Raw genomic sequence first — 17,127 nt, 5'->3', positions numbered from 1 at the left:
GTAGTGGGGGAAGCGGACATAAACGCACACATGCACACACATTCCTACACAAACACAAGTCATACCTTTAGAGGAGGAAGATGTAGAGCTGACATGAAGAGCTGCCATTTGGAGAAAAAAGGGGGAGGCAGAGAAAAGAAGGAGGGGTAAAAAAAGGAAAAAGCTGCAGCATTCTCCTTTCCATCATGTGCATTCTGAGGGAGAAAGCTGGGAGGATGCCCTGATCAGTGGAGGAGGCAGAAAGTGTACCAGTCCTACTCCCACCCTGTCTTTTTCTTGCTCCATCAACACACACATAGCACCAAAGCTTTATCCTGTTTCTAAAATGTGCTTTTATTATTCAGTGGAACTTTATACAGAGGCTTAGATAAGAGAGTTTACAGAATGTTTGAGAGCAGATTGGTGGCAGATGCATTTAAAAAGTGTGGGCCGTGCCTCTGCAGTAGCAGACAGCTGTACTTTTAATAGTGCGCCAAGATCCATGTAAATTTGATTACTATTGTCAGAGAAAAGCGATACAGGAAAATGCGTATTTGTTTTTATTTATTCACTCAGATCTTGTAGGTCTTATGTGTATGCATTCTAGAACATTTCAAGGGTCACCTTTACAATAAGACCAGGTCAATAGAGGTGTTTCTTCAGTTTGGTGGGCATAGTGCACAGGAGAGAAACAGCAGCAGCAAATTAAGGGCAAAAGGTCAACCACCCAGTAGCTTTTTATCCCACACTGTGGAGGACTATGTTGAATGGTTAGCACTTTGTAGGTAGCCAAGCATTTCAAACATGCCTCGGCCCCATTTTGTCACGCTGCTCCTGTGTCTTGTCTCACCACCTCCCTGACCATATTTAGTCAAGTAGTGCAAAAAATAGTTCCCGTTCCACTCCACTCCACACTTCTCCTGTCCTTGCCCCGCCTACACTATATCTCCCATCAGCAACTGTTGGCCACTGACTCCGGGAAGCCTCCCCTACTGCTCCCTGCCCATCGATTCCCCTGGCCTGGAAGGAAAAAGGAGCACTAGGCCAGCTAGAACCCTGCTACCATTTGCTGCGCTATTTTTAGCAGCTCCAAATAAAGTGGTCTTCTCGTGCTTCCACTTGTATATTCTTAAAACTTCCTCATCTTCTGTTCTACATCATTGCCACTAACTCCACTGCCGACTCTGATAGCAACACACCCCCCCTGCTTTCTGCGTCCTTTTGACCCACCCCCAGTCGCTATCACTCTTCTTTTTAAATAGAGCTGCAACATGCTGCGTATGGTAGAGCTTCTGTCTTCTCGCTGCTATACTTAGAATAACTGCATATTGGAGGAATGGGGTGAGGGGTGTAGTGCAGAGGAGCGTGTTAGGTTTGAGAGAACATAAAATGTTATTGTTTTTTTTTTTTTCATTTCTTTTTTTATTTACACTGCTTGTGGGAATTCAAGGAGACAAGTGGTAGCTTCACCTCCGAGGCACTGAAAAGTTTGAACTGCTCTCTCCTTTTTTGAGTTCTCATTAATTTTCAAGTGTCTTTTTCAAGCTTTCCCGAGGCGCGCCCACTGAAGAATCTATTTAATTAGTTGGTCTCATCATGCCGCACATCTATACAGTAAAGGACTAATGTCCTCTTTTACCCTCTTTCTCACTCTCTGCTCCGTTCAGTTATACATAAAGCTTCCTGTTGGTTCCTCCACATGCCATGACACAAGGCTTTTATTTTTCATTCTACTTGCATTTAATCTACAAAGCGTCGTCAGATTGAATGGTTTTAGACATAAATATGTTATTTAATAGAATTATGTTGAAATCATGCTGTATCACTGGAAATGGAAAAACTCTAAAACTTTTTATGAGCCTGAAACATGTCGTGAATTTTCCCTAATTTGATAAGCTTTCAGCAGCCTCACAGTCATTGTGCATTCAGTCACAGTTATGTCTCAGGCGGTTTCTGTGGAAGAGATAATTCTGTGTGCATATTAATTAATGTGTTGTCTCTGCAAGTTATAGCTTTTCAATTATGCTATTTTTACTGACGTTAAAAGAAATGACCATCAGCAAGGTGGAGCCTCTCAATCTCTGCATTTACACATCAATCAAAGTTGAACCTGAACTTTTTTTTCTCCAACAATCTGTACTTGAACTTCTGTTTTCTAGTCTTTATTCAGTTATATTACATTCTCAGCTGAGTATGCCCTTGTGTGCTTTGTGAATTCCCTCTATGGGTTTCCACACTGCTTGTTGTAGGCACCCAACCCACCAGTTTAATCTCAATTACATTGTGCCATCCCATCTGCTCCTGAAACACAGCAGCATGGCTTATGTCTTCCCTCCATGATGAATAGCACAGCGTTGAATGTTTAGCTGAGCAGTTAATCGATCAATAAGAAAAGGGTCTAAGGGTCTACTAATGGATGTGCTTTGTTTCACTGGATGATGGCCGAGTTAGGTTTTTCTGTCTATGAGTACAATTTCAGATGTATTACAATTTTAATTAAATAACAAATGCAATAAACAAAACTTATTAGTGTGAAATCAACAATTTGTGTCCTTAATTCTTAGTTTGTCTAATTGGTTGATATCAGAATGTTTGTGAAATTCTAAGTATAGGGTTAACCTTATAACACCAACTTTTTTGTACTGCTTAAGGCATTGCTAAGTGAGAGTGGGGATCTTAAGGCACTTCATGATTCAATTATGATTGAGTGTGATTATAAAATGATTATTGATGCTTCCACAATCTCACTTCAAACAAAATCCTGAATTTCTCAAAGCTTAAATAAAACAAAAATGTTGCCCTACTGCAGCATGAAAGTGTTTTCGTTATGACAGGATTTTTGGATCTAAATGTTCAATAAAAAGGAGCAAAAATGGTGACACTATGTCATCATATTTTGTGGCAATTGATATCTACACATTACATGTATAGCAATTTTGATGTTTTCACTACTTTGTTTTTAGTCCCATTGTAGTGTGTGAATGGCTGTAAGTATATTGGATTTAAGATGGCCGTGTTTTATCGCAGCTTGAAAAAGATGGAACAAACCTTGGTTTTCAGCAACTAAATGTGGACACAAATCCTTTGCAGTAAAAGTTGCAATGAACTTTGTGATTTGCTTCTCCTTTTCAAGTTAGTTAAAAACTTTGAGGTTGCATGCTTAATGGTCCTCTGGTTAGCAGTGGAAACCAAGGGTGTGAAATCTGTTTAATCTTGTGGAAAGGGACAAGTAGGTTTATAAAAGCAGTTTTTTGGAGAGCATAAATTCAATACAATAACGATGAAATTCCTCATCTGGGAATCGAACTCCATTCTCCAATGTAGTAGACAAGTTATCCACCATTATGCTAGGAGCTGTCACAAGTGAGTGCTTACTGGAAGCTATTTATTCATGCTAGCTTCATTGCTTCAGTTCTCAGGCAGCCTGTCGTACATCTCTGTGTTGCCTTAAGCGGGTGTACAATGGACTAAGCTACCATTAAGCTGATGAGGGCAGGGAACATAATTTCTGAAAGGCATAAATGCATTGTTTTGCTATAGAGATGGTGGAAATTCTTTGTTTTTAAATTGCTTAAAAAAATTAGGGGAGACCATCTCAGTTTTCCCAAGGTTTCCATCTATGGTGGCAGCTACCCACCAATTGTTTTTTTTCTTCTCGTGCACAACTTATATGAACAACTTCTAGCAAAAAGTATGGAATCCAGTCTTGGATGAGCACTCATTCAGAGCTTCTGTAAAACAAACTCAGATTAAAAACATGATACAATAATAAGGTCATTCCAAAGTGCAACTTGTTGGCTTTCAGGAACACTCAAAGAAATGAAGAGAAAACATTGTGGAGGTCAGTGTATGTTACTTTTATTGACCAAGCACAGGGAAAAAATATGGAATCACTCAATTCTGAGGAAAAAAGTATGGAATCACTCAAATTGGAGGTAGAAAATAAGGATACACCCGGTCAATTTCCTTTCCCTAAATGGACACCTGCCTCAGATTAGATCTGCTCGTTAGACTGCAGTTAAAAACACCTGCAGTCATGACACCTTGGAGGGCTTCTGGACGAAGTGGAGTGGCACGAACCATGGCTCCCAACAAGAGAAATGTCTCTTGAAACAAAAGRGGATTGTGAAACTTCTTGAAGAAGGTCTTCACACATGGTTGCTAAAGATGTGGGCTGTTCACAGTCAGCTGTATCCAAGATATGGACCAAATACAAACAGCATGGAATGGTTGTTAAAGCCAAGCGTACTGGTAGACCAAGAAAGACATCAAAGTGTCAAGACAAACAACTTAAGGCCATTTGTTTTGAAAAACGAAAAAGTACAACTAAACAGATGAAGCATAAATAGGAGGAAGCTGGAGCTGTCATGGCCTGCAAATAGTCCAGATCTCAACCCAATGCAAAACCTGTGGTAGAAATTGAAAAAAATGGTCCACATCCAGGCTCCGACCTGCAAAGCTGATCTGGCAACTGCTATCAAAGAGAGTTGGCACCAAATTGATGAAGAATACTGTTTGTCACTCATCAAGTCCATGCCTCAGAGACGGCAAGCCGTTATAAAACTCAAAGGTGGTGCAACTAAATACTAGTGATGTATTTTGAATGGTCTTTTGTTTATCTGTTTTTCATGATTCCATACTTTTTTCCTCAGTATTGAGTGATTCCATATTTTTTCCCCTGTGCTTGGTCAATAAAAGTAACATTCAGTGACTTCCACAATGTTTTCTCTTCATTTCTTTGAGTGTTCCTGAAAGCCAACAASTTGCACTTTGGAATGACCTTATTATTGTATCATGTTTTTGATCTGAGTTTGTTTTACAGAATGAAATGTCTGAATGAGTGCTCATCCAAGACTGGTGATTCCATACTTTTTGCCAGAGGTTGTAGTGTGGCTCTTGTCATTGTCATTTTTAACCTTAACTTTGAAGAAGCCATATTACTTCCAAACAGTAGGAGGTGTCTCTGTCAGCTGTCTCAATAATGTGTTTGGGCACTGTACTTCCACACCTAAAGTTCAGCTTTTTGTGCTCAAAAAAAATGTTAACATTAAATATTTGATTTCTGACATTTTTTAATGGATTCAGAATTGTTCACATCTACATCACAGAGCATCAAAAACAGAACTTAACACCAAGTTTTAATAGAGTTGTGCTCTGTCACTCATTTAACATTGTATGAACTCATCAGAAATGAATAAAAATGGTCTTTGTGACTAAACTGGTCAGTCCACACTGAAACACTAGAAGATGTTTTTCAGTTAAGAAAATTCATTTTTGTTTGTTTGTTTGGACAGTTTGTTGAAACAGATTTAAAAGAGGATCCATTTAAAAATTCAGCGTTTAAAATTTAGTCATACTTCTCCCCTCAGTTCATCCTCTTCTTCCTACCTTTTTGCCTTCTCATTCCTTTACACAGTGCATCATTTGAAGAGGTGAAGCTGTTGAGTGCTTGGAGGAATAAAAATGATTTATGAATGGGCCAACATACCTGGGTGCTGGAGGGGGAAGCCAGCGGCAGTTAGACTTTCTGATCCAGCAGCCCATTGTTCCCTCTAGCCTCACTGCAGGAAAAAGCTCCTGTCTTTCTTCCCTCTGATCTTACACTATGCGTAACTTGCGCAACATTTTACTTTTAGGTGGCTCAAAAATTATTCAACCTATGTCTTTTCAGACTTTTTATGTGCATAAAGTACTTTTCTTAAAAGCATCCGTTCATTGTATACAGATGGTATTTTATGTTTATTTATATGCAAGTCAGCCACCCAGGTAAATAAATGTATGCATACTGCGCAGATTATATTGTTGTTGTTGCCTGAGTTATTCAGGCTTCTGTTATGCAAAGTTTTTCCTTAAATTTTCAAAGCTGAATAAAGTAAAGACAGCCACAAATGCCAGAAGATCCACCATGTGTTAGTTATTAACATTTTATACAGTGTAGTGAGACTTTATTGTTAATGGCAGGCAACAAATTAAATTGCCACACATTTGGGGTCAACTGTAATTCTGTTTTCTTGTGATTATTTATCCTCTGCGTGTTACTATTCCCAGTTGTTCAGTTAGGCTCTTGGTTGTCTTGCTTTAAAGTTACTCTCTGATTAGAGCACCATCTGTAGTGCAGTGACGGATTCATTAAACTAACCTGGGTGTCATTTTGCTGCAGCATGCACTGTGACTTCTAAAGTCCCTGCTCTAGTAGATGCTCCACCTGTGTTCAACTCTCTCTCTTTGAGCTGGGTCCAGTCCAGCAGATCAGCGAAAGGACAAGCTAATACATGCCCCAATCCCCCTGTGACCAATCAGCATGCCCACAAGTCCTCCAAAGACTGGACCAACGTGGCTCTTAGCCAATAGATAAGCTCAGCCTTGCTGTAATGCTCTGTCCTGTGGCGTGCTTTAGTWTTGAGTCCTTTCTACCAGCATATGTTGGGTTGTAAAGGGAGAAAAGGATTGATAAATACAAGGGAAAAGAAGAAATTAAGAGTCAAGGGATGGATAGTGGTAGGAGGGAGAGGAAAGAGAGTGGTGTACAACCCTACTGAAGCAGCTCAAGGACATAAAGTCCTTTTGGGAAAGCGACCATAAACATGCAATGAGAAAGGCTTCCATTGTGAGGCCACTACAATCACTGATAGTATTCTTTGCTCTCTTGACAAACCCAGAAAAAGGTGGATTTATTTTCTACACTTTAGGTGTCCCAACAAAGCAGGTAATAAATGTGACAAAGCAAGGTGATGTACTTCCACAGCACAGCTGTCAGGCATCTTTAATGTTGTCGGTGCCCATTTAAAAACTGTTTTATCTATTTACTTGATGTATTGGAATAAGGAAAATAATTAATTTTTTTATGATGAAAGAACTGCAATATCTCTGAGTTTAATGAAACACTAAAGCTTTCTGCRTTTTTTAAGCTGAGTAAATTCATGTAAAATTTTACTATACACCTTTTAGGATGGTGTGTAACACCCYACAAAACTGAAGAAACCCTTTTACTGTGCAAAGATTTTCTGTCAGTCTGCCTGGTGTGATTTTGTTCTTTTTTAGAGCTTGCTAAAACCTACATAATTGTTTAAAATAGATGACAGTATAAACTTAGTGTATAGGTTTTTTGTGCTTTTGAGATTCTTATTTATATTTAGCATCAAATACCAAATCAAACAGGATCTACTGGAATCAAATGTAAAAATAGGGCAATGAGCAATTGACATTGTATTGCACTTTAAGCATCAAGTAAATTTAATTAAAGCATTTAATGGATTCATGAAGATTCACCAAACCAGTGTTTTAGATGTTTGTTCTTAAAAAAATATCTCCAGTGTTTATAGTTTTGATTTTGATTTGCTAGTCACCTGACTAAGCTCTGAAAGGAAATATTGTTAAGCAGGTTTGTTTACCATTTTATGTGCTTGAACCATACAGAGAGTATACCAATGCATGGAAAGTAAATAGAAAATAGTCATAAAACCATGCAGAGAGCTGCTCGGTCTGAAGRCTTTTACTGATTTGCGTTCAGGTCCCAAAAAAACAGAAGTTAGTTTGAAATAACAAGGAGCYCTGAGACGTGACTCCGCCTATTTTATTACATCATCAGGAAAGCGCCCCTAACCTCGCTCGTGTCATGCTTCCAGACAATAATGATTAACCCTAATGAAGATTAACAGTTCAGTTATGTGTTGAGTCTGTGTTCAGGCATGTATCTATATAAAATCATCAATTTAAGCAAAATAGTCACATTTAACAATTATTACAGTTCTCCTAATCATAAGACTAAACCATGTGTAGTGTAATTAAAATCAGGGTAAACTAACCCCAATAAATTTCTTCAGCTCTATAAAATATATACAGTATGGCCTTGAAGGCCCCCACATACACGCGTACTTCACTCCGCGGAGGTCCTCGCGGACTGAAAGCGGCCGTCCGCCGGACCGTTCTGCGCAGAGATTGATTTTTTTACATCAAAGTTGAGAATTGGTGTCCTTTGTGGATGAAACAGAGTCAAATTTTGAAGAGAGTCTCATGGAGGAGATTAGAAAACTTTGATACGTCAAAAAGGGAATATAAGGACTTTCAGCGAGCAACAAATTCGTGGGACAAAATAACTCAAATTCTGGGTAAGGTAGTTCTTTTTTTCTTTTCTTTTGTTGTTTTAAAGCTAAAATGCAAACTATCGCTTCCTCCTCATCCTTGACCTCATGACTGAAATTGCGAGAAAATAAAGAATTTGTCAGGCGGTCAGTACGCTCGAGCATGAAGTCTCAAACATTTGTGGACAATATGCGTGGAGTCTGCRCGGCTCACGGACCGCACACAGGACGCCCAAGTATGTGGGAGCCTTTAATCTGTAGTTTGTAGTATCCTAGGTACAGTCATCTACATTTCTTGTCGATGGAGTACGTATAAGTAACCTTAATGTGCTCTGAGGGACACATTCAGGCCAGTGCTCAGATCTAAACTAAGGGTAGTTGTTGAATAATGCAGGCCATGTTACCTTGGTAACCTGTGCGGACACTAAAGTCAATGGCTCCCATGTAAATGCATTATGACAGGTCAGACAGAGTAAACATTTGTTTTTTGAGCCTTCTTTTAACATGTGAAACAAACAATACAAAATAATTGTGAAAAAAGGGTAGAGTAGCTAATGTGGAGACTTGCTTGTGGAAACATTGTGGTATCTGTGCAGTAATTTGTGGGTCTGGATTTAGGTAATTTGTAGAAGTTTCTAATGAGCTCTGTCTGTGTAATGTACACAGCATTCACACAAGCCTCATTCCCTCACCATTAACAAGTTAGCTGGTAGATATTTTTTCTTTTCTACTCTTGGGCATATGCCCTGTTGTCTGAGTGCGTATAGGAGGCAGTAGCTGATGCATGATTCTCTTATCCCATTCTTCTCCACGGAAAACAATAGATTGTAATTAACAAACTCCTTTTTCAGCTTCTTTCTCTGCCTGTAGGTTTAGCTGCTAAAGACTCATCAGCTGCAGTATAGTTACTTGTTTATGTCACTTTGGATCTGCTCTGCCAAACATTTTTGTGTGTATGTGTATCAGGGAGAGTGTKTAGGGGCAAAAAAGAAAAGGATGGGGTGTACCAGGCAGGGAGAGGTGATTTAAAGTGGTAGATTTGTCATGAGGCTGTAGATCATGGGAGCCGCTCAGACTGTCTTCCCATACGGCGACAGCAGCCGGTTGCTGAAAGGCTGTCGATCGAAGGACCTTCAGAGCAGCTAAATTCTCCACTGCTCTGCAAAACCCAAAGTCCCTCGGTTCTATTTACCGCTTTGTGCCTCGGCTAAAACTCTTGCAGTTTTTGTTTGGCAGAAAAATTGGAGTCTAGGTTTGATTTATTGTTTGGTTCAGCAGTATATTTTTGGGTTTCTCTCTCTGATTCATTTATAGTGATAATTAATTGTTGACAGTTGGCTGATCAGTGCCTTTAATGTATATATTTAAATAATACCATTGCTTTACACTTGGGCTGGGTATTAACAACCTCACAAGTCAGTTCAATTTCAATTCTTCGGGTCACAGTTCAATTAGATTTTGATTCAATATTGCTTTAAATACATTACAATTTCCTTTCTGTGTTAATCTTTTTATTCAACAACTAAAGTAACCGATACAGACTTAAACAGGCTATGGKCACCCCTGAGGCAAATAAACAGCTGTTCACAACACTAGCTTACCTTTTTATCAACTGTATCAACTCCTTTTTTATTTTTATTTTTCCCCCAATACCAGAAAATCCTCCACCTCCCTGTTGTCGGGCTGCATCCAGGCCTCAGTTACCTTGTTTTCCGACCACTTTAGCTGGAGTTTACATTTGTCCATTTTGTCTCTGCTCCTAAACTTTTGTTTTGACCAACCAGAAACAAAGTGGTTCTGGATTGTACTGGCCGAAGCACAAACTGGCCAGGGGCTTGAATTGATTCAGAGGATTTTCTGAATCAATTTTGAATCACAAAAAAAAACAAAAAAAAAAACTGTATTACCTTGCATTGTTTAATCATTTATTTTACCCACCGTTAATATACACCTTTCTGTTTTACAAAACTAATTGACTTACAAGAAACAAGTTCATTACTTTTTCAAATTTCTTTATAATAGTCCTGAATCAAAGGGACACTATAATATAATTCATGTTTATTTAAGCTTGTGTTAAAACAGTGCTAAGTAATTGCATTTTTATTATATAACATGTAACAATTATTTAAAGGGTATTATGTATTTTCCAGGCACATACTTCAATGCACACAATAAATACCTTCAGTTGTTATGAAAATGATGTCAAAAATAAATTTAACGTGGTATCATCACCTTTCTAAATACCTTGAAATTGGCTTTTGTCTCTTTAAGAACCTCCTACCGTTTCCAACACTCCCACTTCAGCATTTCTTCAATATTCTGGGGGATGGGTGCTCTCTGGGGTAGGAACTCGGCTGCAAACTGAGCTCTAGGGAGAAGCTACATACAAAAGGTGGTGCTTTGTACCATCAAGCATTAAGGCAGCTCCACATGGCTCTACCACAGGAGATTCAAGGATTTCTCGGACATGCATGAATGAGTCAAAGCAGCACTCTGTGTATGTTTTTGATGAGGGAATGGCGTTATAACATGATATAAAACTCAAAAAAGTTGATTTTGCATAATACACTTTAAATAAAGTCGCCTAATGATTTGTGCCTCTTTATTCAAATCCACATGTTCCTGCTCAACATTGAAGCTTTATTTGGAGTAAAATAATACATTATTACTATTGTTGCTAGTTGACAAACAAGATTTTTTAAGTTCCTAAAGGTTAGTTAAGTACTATGGGAATTTAGCAGTAAAATGTAATTGAGTCATCTTGAAGCAACAGGATATTAATGCACCATTTTTTGTCTCTCTGACTGTTTTGTTGCCTTTTTTATATAAATTGCCATGAATCAGGGACACCCCATATCACCAAGTGATTTACGGCTAATTAAAACTGAGCCTTTATGTTCCCCACCAACTCCCTGAGTGGACATAAAACCAAACCTGGGATGCCAGAAAATGCGTCTGATGTTTCCAAGACAACCTTCAAGGCAACAGCAAATAGTATAGTGATAACCAAAACATCATAGAAATGTACCCCTTTCCTGTCAGTTTATGCAAATAGTCTATAATAAAAGCTTGCTCACTCATGAGCCTGAGGTAGGGCAGGCAGGGGAAGGTCACATTGTAGGGGAAATTACTCTCTTCACAGCATGGTAATGAAAGCTTTCTTTTTTTTCAAGTGGAGCTAGTCAGGTTCTTGTCCTCAGCTCTCTGCTGCACAGGTGTGCTGGATGCTACCTGTGTTTGTATAGATATATGTGGGGTGGCTCTAACAAAGTTGTCTTGTAAATTGTTACTGTGTGGTGGCTAGATGGCCTCACAAAAAATACTGTCATAACTATATGCAGTGTAGCATAAATGACCAATTAAATTGTGATGTTTAATATTTCCTATGTCRTTTAGTTATTATTCAGTTTCATTTCCCCAATTTCTCGTACTAAGCCTATTAGTTTTATTTTTTTACTTTTTCACTTTTAGAAACATTTTCAGTCAAAGGAACAGTTTTTAGCACACTGCGTCTCCCAGCTGCTAGTGACTTAGTGGCATTCAAATCTCTCACACATGCTGAAGAGCACTTCTCAACTCTGAGTGGAAAGAATGAAATGGGGGTCCATTTGGGAGTGCTGTCCTGCCTCTGTGAGTGATTTATAAGAGACAGGGTCCACTATTTCAAAGGACCTGAAAGTATTGATCTTGCCTTCAATGAGCTGACACCACGTGTATCGTCTGCAGTTGTCTCATCTAGAAACGCTGTTCCAGGAAGGGCTGTACAGCAGGGAAAAGGAATCTTACCTATAATTGGAAACTGATATGTAGACAAACCTTACAGAATGTAAGCGGCTAAACTCCATGTAAGAAATTAGACTGTTTTAGCTGAAAGCACTTGACAGGCAAAAAAATGCATTTGTGTGTGTGGGGAAATAAACTTTTTTTTTTATTTGATCAAAATTTTAGATGTTTATGGTCACTGCCTGCTCTGACCAATATAGAGAGAGGTCATCCAACTTGTCAGTAACCAGTTTTAAAGCCGTTATCTGTGGTGGTGTGCAAATACTTGCACATAAATGTATATGAATTAAGAAATAAAGCTGAATAATATGTTTTGTGACAATTTGGGCAACATACATTGCCATCCAGGAGATTTTTTTCCTAAGTCTTTATAACAGAATAGAAAGGAGAAAATGATTTGTCTCACTGAAGCGTTTGCTAATATCTGGCTTGATTAATGAACCAGTACTGTTTTGTTTAACTCTTTGTCAAACATGTAGCTGTTATACCATCCTACATTGTTATGAAGTGAGTCCTATCCTCCACAGCTGGGAAATCTACATTAGTGTATGTTAAATCGTTTATATTTCTGTTTTATCAATATATTGTTAAAAGAAATAAGGTTTATTTACTGTTAATTGTTGCATTGTTCACATTTTACCCAAAGTACTTGCTGTACTTTTTTTGGAAATTTTTGACTTAATGCTTTTGTTGGAGTTAGCTTTAAATGTTTGGTTTAACTATCAAAAAGGAATGTTTATAATCATTCACTGATACTTTTGTCCTTTATGATCACTTATACTTTTGTAAGATTGATCGTGTTTGGATTAGTCTTTTTACTTTTGTTTTTCTTCAAAACAGGTGGCACATTTTGGTGCCTTGTTTCCAAAGCAGAATTTCAATCTCCTGTCTTCAGCTCAAAGCTGTAGTTAATAGAAGATGTTATTCCAAACACGTCTCCTACATCAGAGTAACCATATGTTTGCGCACAGCCATTAATCTCTGGTTGGATGTTGACGGTTTCAGTTCTGCCCTGTCCTACTCAAGTTATTGTCCCCTGACTCTCACTTCTTGTTGTTATAAGGAATACTGACCACGACGCAGATGGCTGTCAGCCAGTCGAGGGCAGCAGAAGGGCTTAGTCAACCCTTACATATACGAACACAATTAAACTCGCACACACTTCCACTGTCTTACATGCACCGACAAATGGCAGCAAACACAAAGCTGAGGGTGCTGGTGTCTCATTCAATGACAAATTGCAGTCCAAACCAACAAGACGTGTTTCTACTGTCCTTTGGGACCTGTGGGATCTCTGACAGGGTGACCCAGTTCCATCATGTCTCCCTTTTTTTCATAACCTCTTCTGTTTCCTTTCCTCAGCAGAGTTTCCTAATGCACTCACTACAGCAGCTTTTTTTAAGGTTTGGTTGAAAATCTGTTTACTACTAAATTAGATTATCTTAAAAATACTTGTATCAAGTAAATGGGATTTTACAGTAAGAACCACTTAAGTGCTTCATTTTTGTCATTAAAAGTCACTAGCTTGCCCCTATAATGTAGCAAGTGCCATTTAGTGGACAGTTGTTCTGTCTAGCAAAAACTACAAATAAGCAATAACTAATAATTATGGACTTGGGTTTAATTTGGAACAGCATGATTCTTGTAAACCAATGGATTATTTTCTTATACTATTATTCTGTCTAGAAAAACTAAAAGAGTGTGGTATTTTTAACCACTGTGAATAAATTTTATGTAATAGCTTTGGGCAAGACTCTGATGTGGCTTTTCTTGAATAACTTGCTTGTTTAAGTCTCAGCTGCTACCCAGTGGGTGAGAGACAAATGGATTGACCAAAAACTCCCTTATGAGATGGAAAATCAACAGAATGCGAGCTAATGCTTCCCTGTAACTGCAGTGACACGTTGTGAATGTGACATTAGGCAGAATGGGCGCGGCTGCTTTCATATTTAAGACTGCATCTCTGCATTTAGTAGTTAAAGATGGCTGCAAGCAATGCAGGTGCATAAGCCTGTGTGCATTGAGAGGGAGCGAGAGAGCGAGGGAGCCTGGGATCTGTGTGCTGCACTGTTCATCACTGCAGCAGTACGCCAGCCACCAAATCTTTATCTGAACAGAGGTGTTGACTGCCTGCCCTGTGTTTCCCTGCTGCTCTTTCTCTGCTTTCCTCAAGAGGAGGATGCTCACTATTTTTTTTTCTTTAGGAGGGAAACTAACAGTAGGTTTACTATAAACCCACAGAGTCATTCATCTCTTTAACCTTCTGTCTTAACATATACCAGCTCGTTTGCATTTCTTTTTTCTTCTGCCCTAATAGTTTACAGTTTTCATTGACTGCGCAAGCTGTGGCCTTGCCTGCCCCATGCTGGAGCTCATTTCCTCGCTGTACTGTTAGAGATCCTATTTACCTTACCTAAACACTCCAGCGAGCGTCGTTCAGCCGTATCAGTCAGAGAAAATCTGCTGCCTCCCTTTGTCGCAGTTCAAAGATATGTCCTGCATAATTATTTGAGGTTAAACAAGGTCATAAGTGTTCCCTCAAATACTGCTGCTTCATTTCATTTTGAAAGTACTCTGTGTACTTTGTAATACAAGAGTGGATACAAGAAAAGTTTTAAAACAAGATTTTATATTTCATAGTATTTGCACAAATTTATACAATTTTTTTCTTGTGTATTTTTAACACTTTAAATATAAATGGCTATCTTATTAGTATTTTATTTAATTTATATACAAAATTCTTAGATGTATGAGAAGTGAGTTAGGCTCAGAAATGATTGACTCCAAATACTAACAGCCGGGCTATGGCTGTTGTATTTTTCACCAGCCACAAATAAATCACTGCTTAGTTCTGCCCCAATAGATTTTATCTTCTTATTAATTTCACTGTCTTTTATAAAAACTTACTAAAAACGTTCCAGTAAAAAAAAAAAATCTCTTTTCCTCATTGATGTTATAGAGAGTGACAGTTAACATGTCCTCTAAATGACCTTTATTGCACCAGAACCAGCTCTTCTTTGGCAAGACCCCCTTCTGCTAAACAGCACAGTTTAAACAAAACATTTCCCCTTCCCGCTCTGTCCTTCTCTCTCTCAAGACCAAACCTGGGTGAAAGTGACTAAATCGTATGTAATTACTGTTTTGCCTTCCGTTGACAGATATTTGTGTGCATTATCAAGGGAGAAGTGGTTTCTTTTTAACTGAAGAGATGGGATCGAGAGGGGTGCTCAAAGCACCTTTCACACACACACACACACACACACACACCTTTTCATTAATCTGACTGAACTGAACTCGCCACATTTGAATGACACTTGGCTTTTTCGTGAAATTGTGGGAGTTGATCAGGCCTATGAAAACACCAATTTTGACACAATACGAGCTGCTGTTACTTTAACAGACAGATCAGCACAGCAGCAGTGAGTTACTTAAGTTTCTGATGAGCCATTTAAAAAAAAGTCATATTGTTTTAAACGAATAAAAGCATCTCTATTCACACTTCCTTCTCCATAGTTTAACATAACCAATTAAAGCATCTTATTTTGTTTGTTTTTGCATTTACCAGCCAGATTATTGAAAGAAAAATAGTGAAGATCCTTAAAGTATATTCCTTGTAAGAGCGCGTCACAAATTTCCAGCATGTTTGTTGCATTGGATTAAATTAAAATTTAGGGTTTAAATGATCTATAACGAGAACAYCTCCACTATCGAAGGATAAAGTGTCTCAAGTGAAGTAAAATATATTTTTTACGGTTTCCTTGAGCAGATAACTACCTTTCAAAAGTGCAGCTAAACCCTCCGTATTATAACACGCTGTTCAGTAAACTTAAAATGTGATCATTTCATCTTTTCTCTTTTCTTCTGTTGTAATACGTTTTCCATAATCGTTKCAGGCTTGGCACACTAAATATAAGTTATGATGATGTGACATTATATTGTGAGTAAATGGCGACTCTATGGCTTTTAAAATATAGACTACCCTTAAATCTCAGGCAAATAACAAGTGCTGCGTTTGCTTTGTGGCTCTTTCTGTCACTTTCAGAGACATTTTTGACAGTAGTGTGAGGAACATTACCTTAAAACTGAACAGTGTGTGAAAGATTTATGCTGTCAGTTTGTAAGATTGAAGCCATTAATGTTATGTATCTCATCTATTAAAAGGGCTTATAATAACATTATAGTGATTGTATTGCCCACAGGTTGATTTAAATAACATTCTGCTTGCTAAAGCAACTCCTCTCTAAGTTGATTTGGTATTCTCGTTGCTGTATAGAAATGGAAAAAAAGGCTCCGCTGTTAAAGGAAAGACGGAGTACTGAAAAAATGTGTGTCAGCATTACAGAGACTCAGTGTTGTACATAATGAAGTTAGTGATGTCTTTTGGCTTTTGCATCATAAAGATATACATCTTATTAGAGCAAATTCATTCGCTTTACATTTCTGAAGATTTWTCTTGTGTGTCAAAGCCTCGACTCCAGCTAAGCACTCACTTCCGTCTCTCCTCTCCTGTCTTTGCAGTGCCATGCGTGTGCTGCTCTCCAAACTGCCGAGGCCTTGGATCGTAGACGAGAAGAAGGACGACGGTTACACGGCGCTGCACCTGGCTGCCCTCAACAACCATGTGGAGGTGGCTGAGCTTTTAGTGCATCAGGTAACAAAACTCCCCAATTTCAAAACCTACCAAGTTAAAATTGATACCCTGTCATTAAATCTGAGTGAAAAATTGACACGCACGTCCAAAGATCTAATCAAGCAGCAGCAAGCAGGGAAATGTAAATTGATTTCCTCACCAAAGGAAGTCTTTACACAAAATGTGTACCTAATCCAATGAAATTCATTGTTTCTATACATCTAACAAATCCTAAAATATTTCTTTTGTTGCTAAAATGTGCGCCTCTGTAAATGTGTATTTAGGTTGTTTACCACACCGTCCTTTAATGTGGCATTAATTATTTGACATATTATTTTTTGGAAAAATGGGTATTCTTCTGCCTTTGTAATTAAAGTAAATTTAAATTTATTATAGTTTAGAAATGGCTTGCAGCAGAGCTTTTTAAAAAAATCAGCAAAATAAATATTTTACATGTATTTATATACAGGTGGGGTTAAGGGCTCGACACACGGGAGGCGACGTCGCTCGCTCTCCATTCATTTCCTATGGAGCCTGTGCGGTGAGGCGACAATCGCTTGCCCTCCTCCAGCTAAGCGACCGGCGAAAATAGTGCATGTGAAATTTCATGCTCGTACACGTAGACGTGCACACAGAAACAGTACTATATAATAT

The 17,127-nt window shown here is 38.4% G+C and overlaps 1 protein-coding gene across 6 annotated transcripts in view; it reads left to right on the top strand.

Annotated features, from left to right (window-relative positions):
* Positions 1–17,127, top strand: part of mib1 (MIB E3 ubiquitin protein ligase 1) — a 55,213-nt gene that overhangs the window by 26,027 nt on the left and 12,059 nt on the right. For all 6 annotated transcript variants that reach the window (XM_014029349.1, XM_014029341.1, XM_014029332.1 and 3 more), the window contains exon 13: positions 16,362–16,494. In XM_014029349.1, the coding sequence (XP_013884803.1) occupies positions 16,362–16,494 (133 nt within the window). The remainder of the gene's footprint in view (positions 1–16,361; positions 16,495–17,127) is intronic.

The sequence above is a fragment of the Austrofundulus limnaeus genome, unplaced genomic scaffold (assembly GCF_001266775.1).
Source record: "Austrofundulus limnaeus strain Quisiro unplaced genomic scaffold, Austrofundulus_limnaeus-1.0 Scaffold6, whole genome shotgun sequence".
In the NCBI taxonomy this organism is placed as follows: domain Eukaryota; kingdom Metazoa; phylum Chordata; class Actinopteri; order Cyprinodontiformes; family Rivulidae; genus Austrofundulus; species Austrofundulus limnaeus.
The sequence above is the reverse complement of the archived record's forward strand: the minus strand, read 5'-3'. Positions and strand labels throughout refer to the sequence as shown.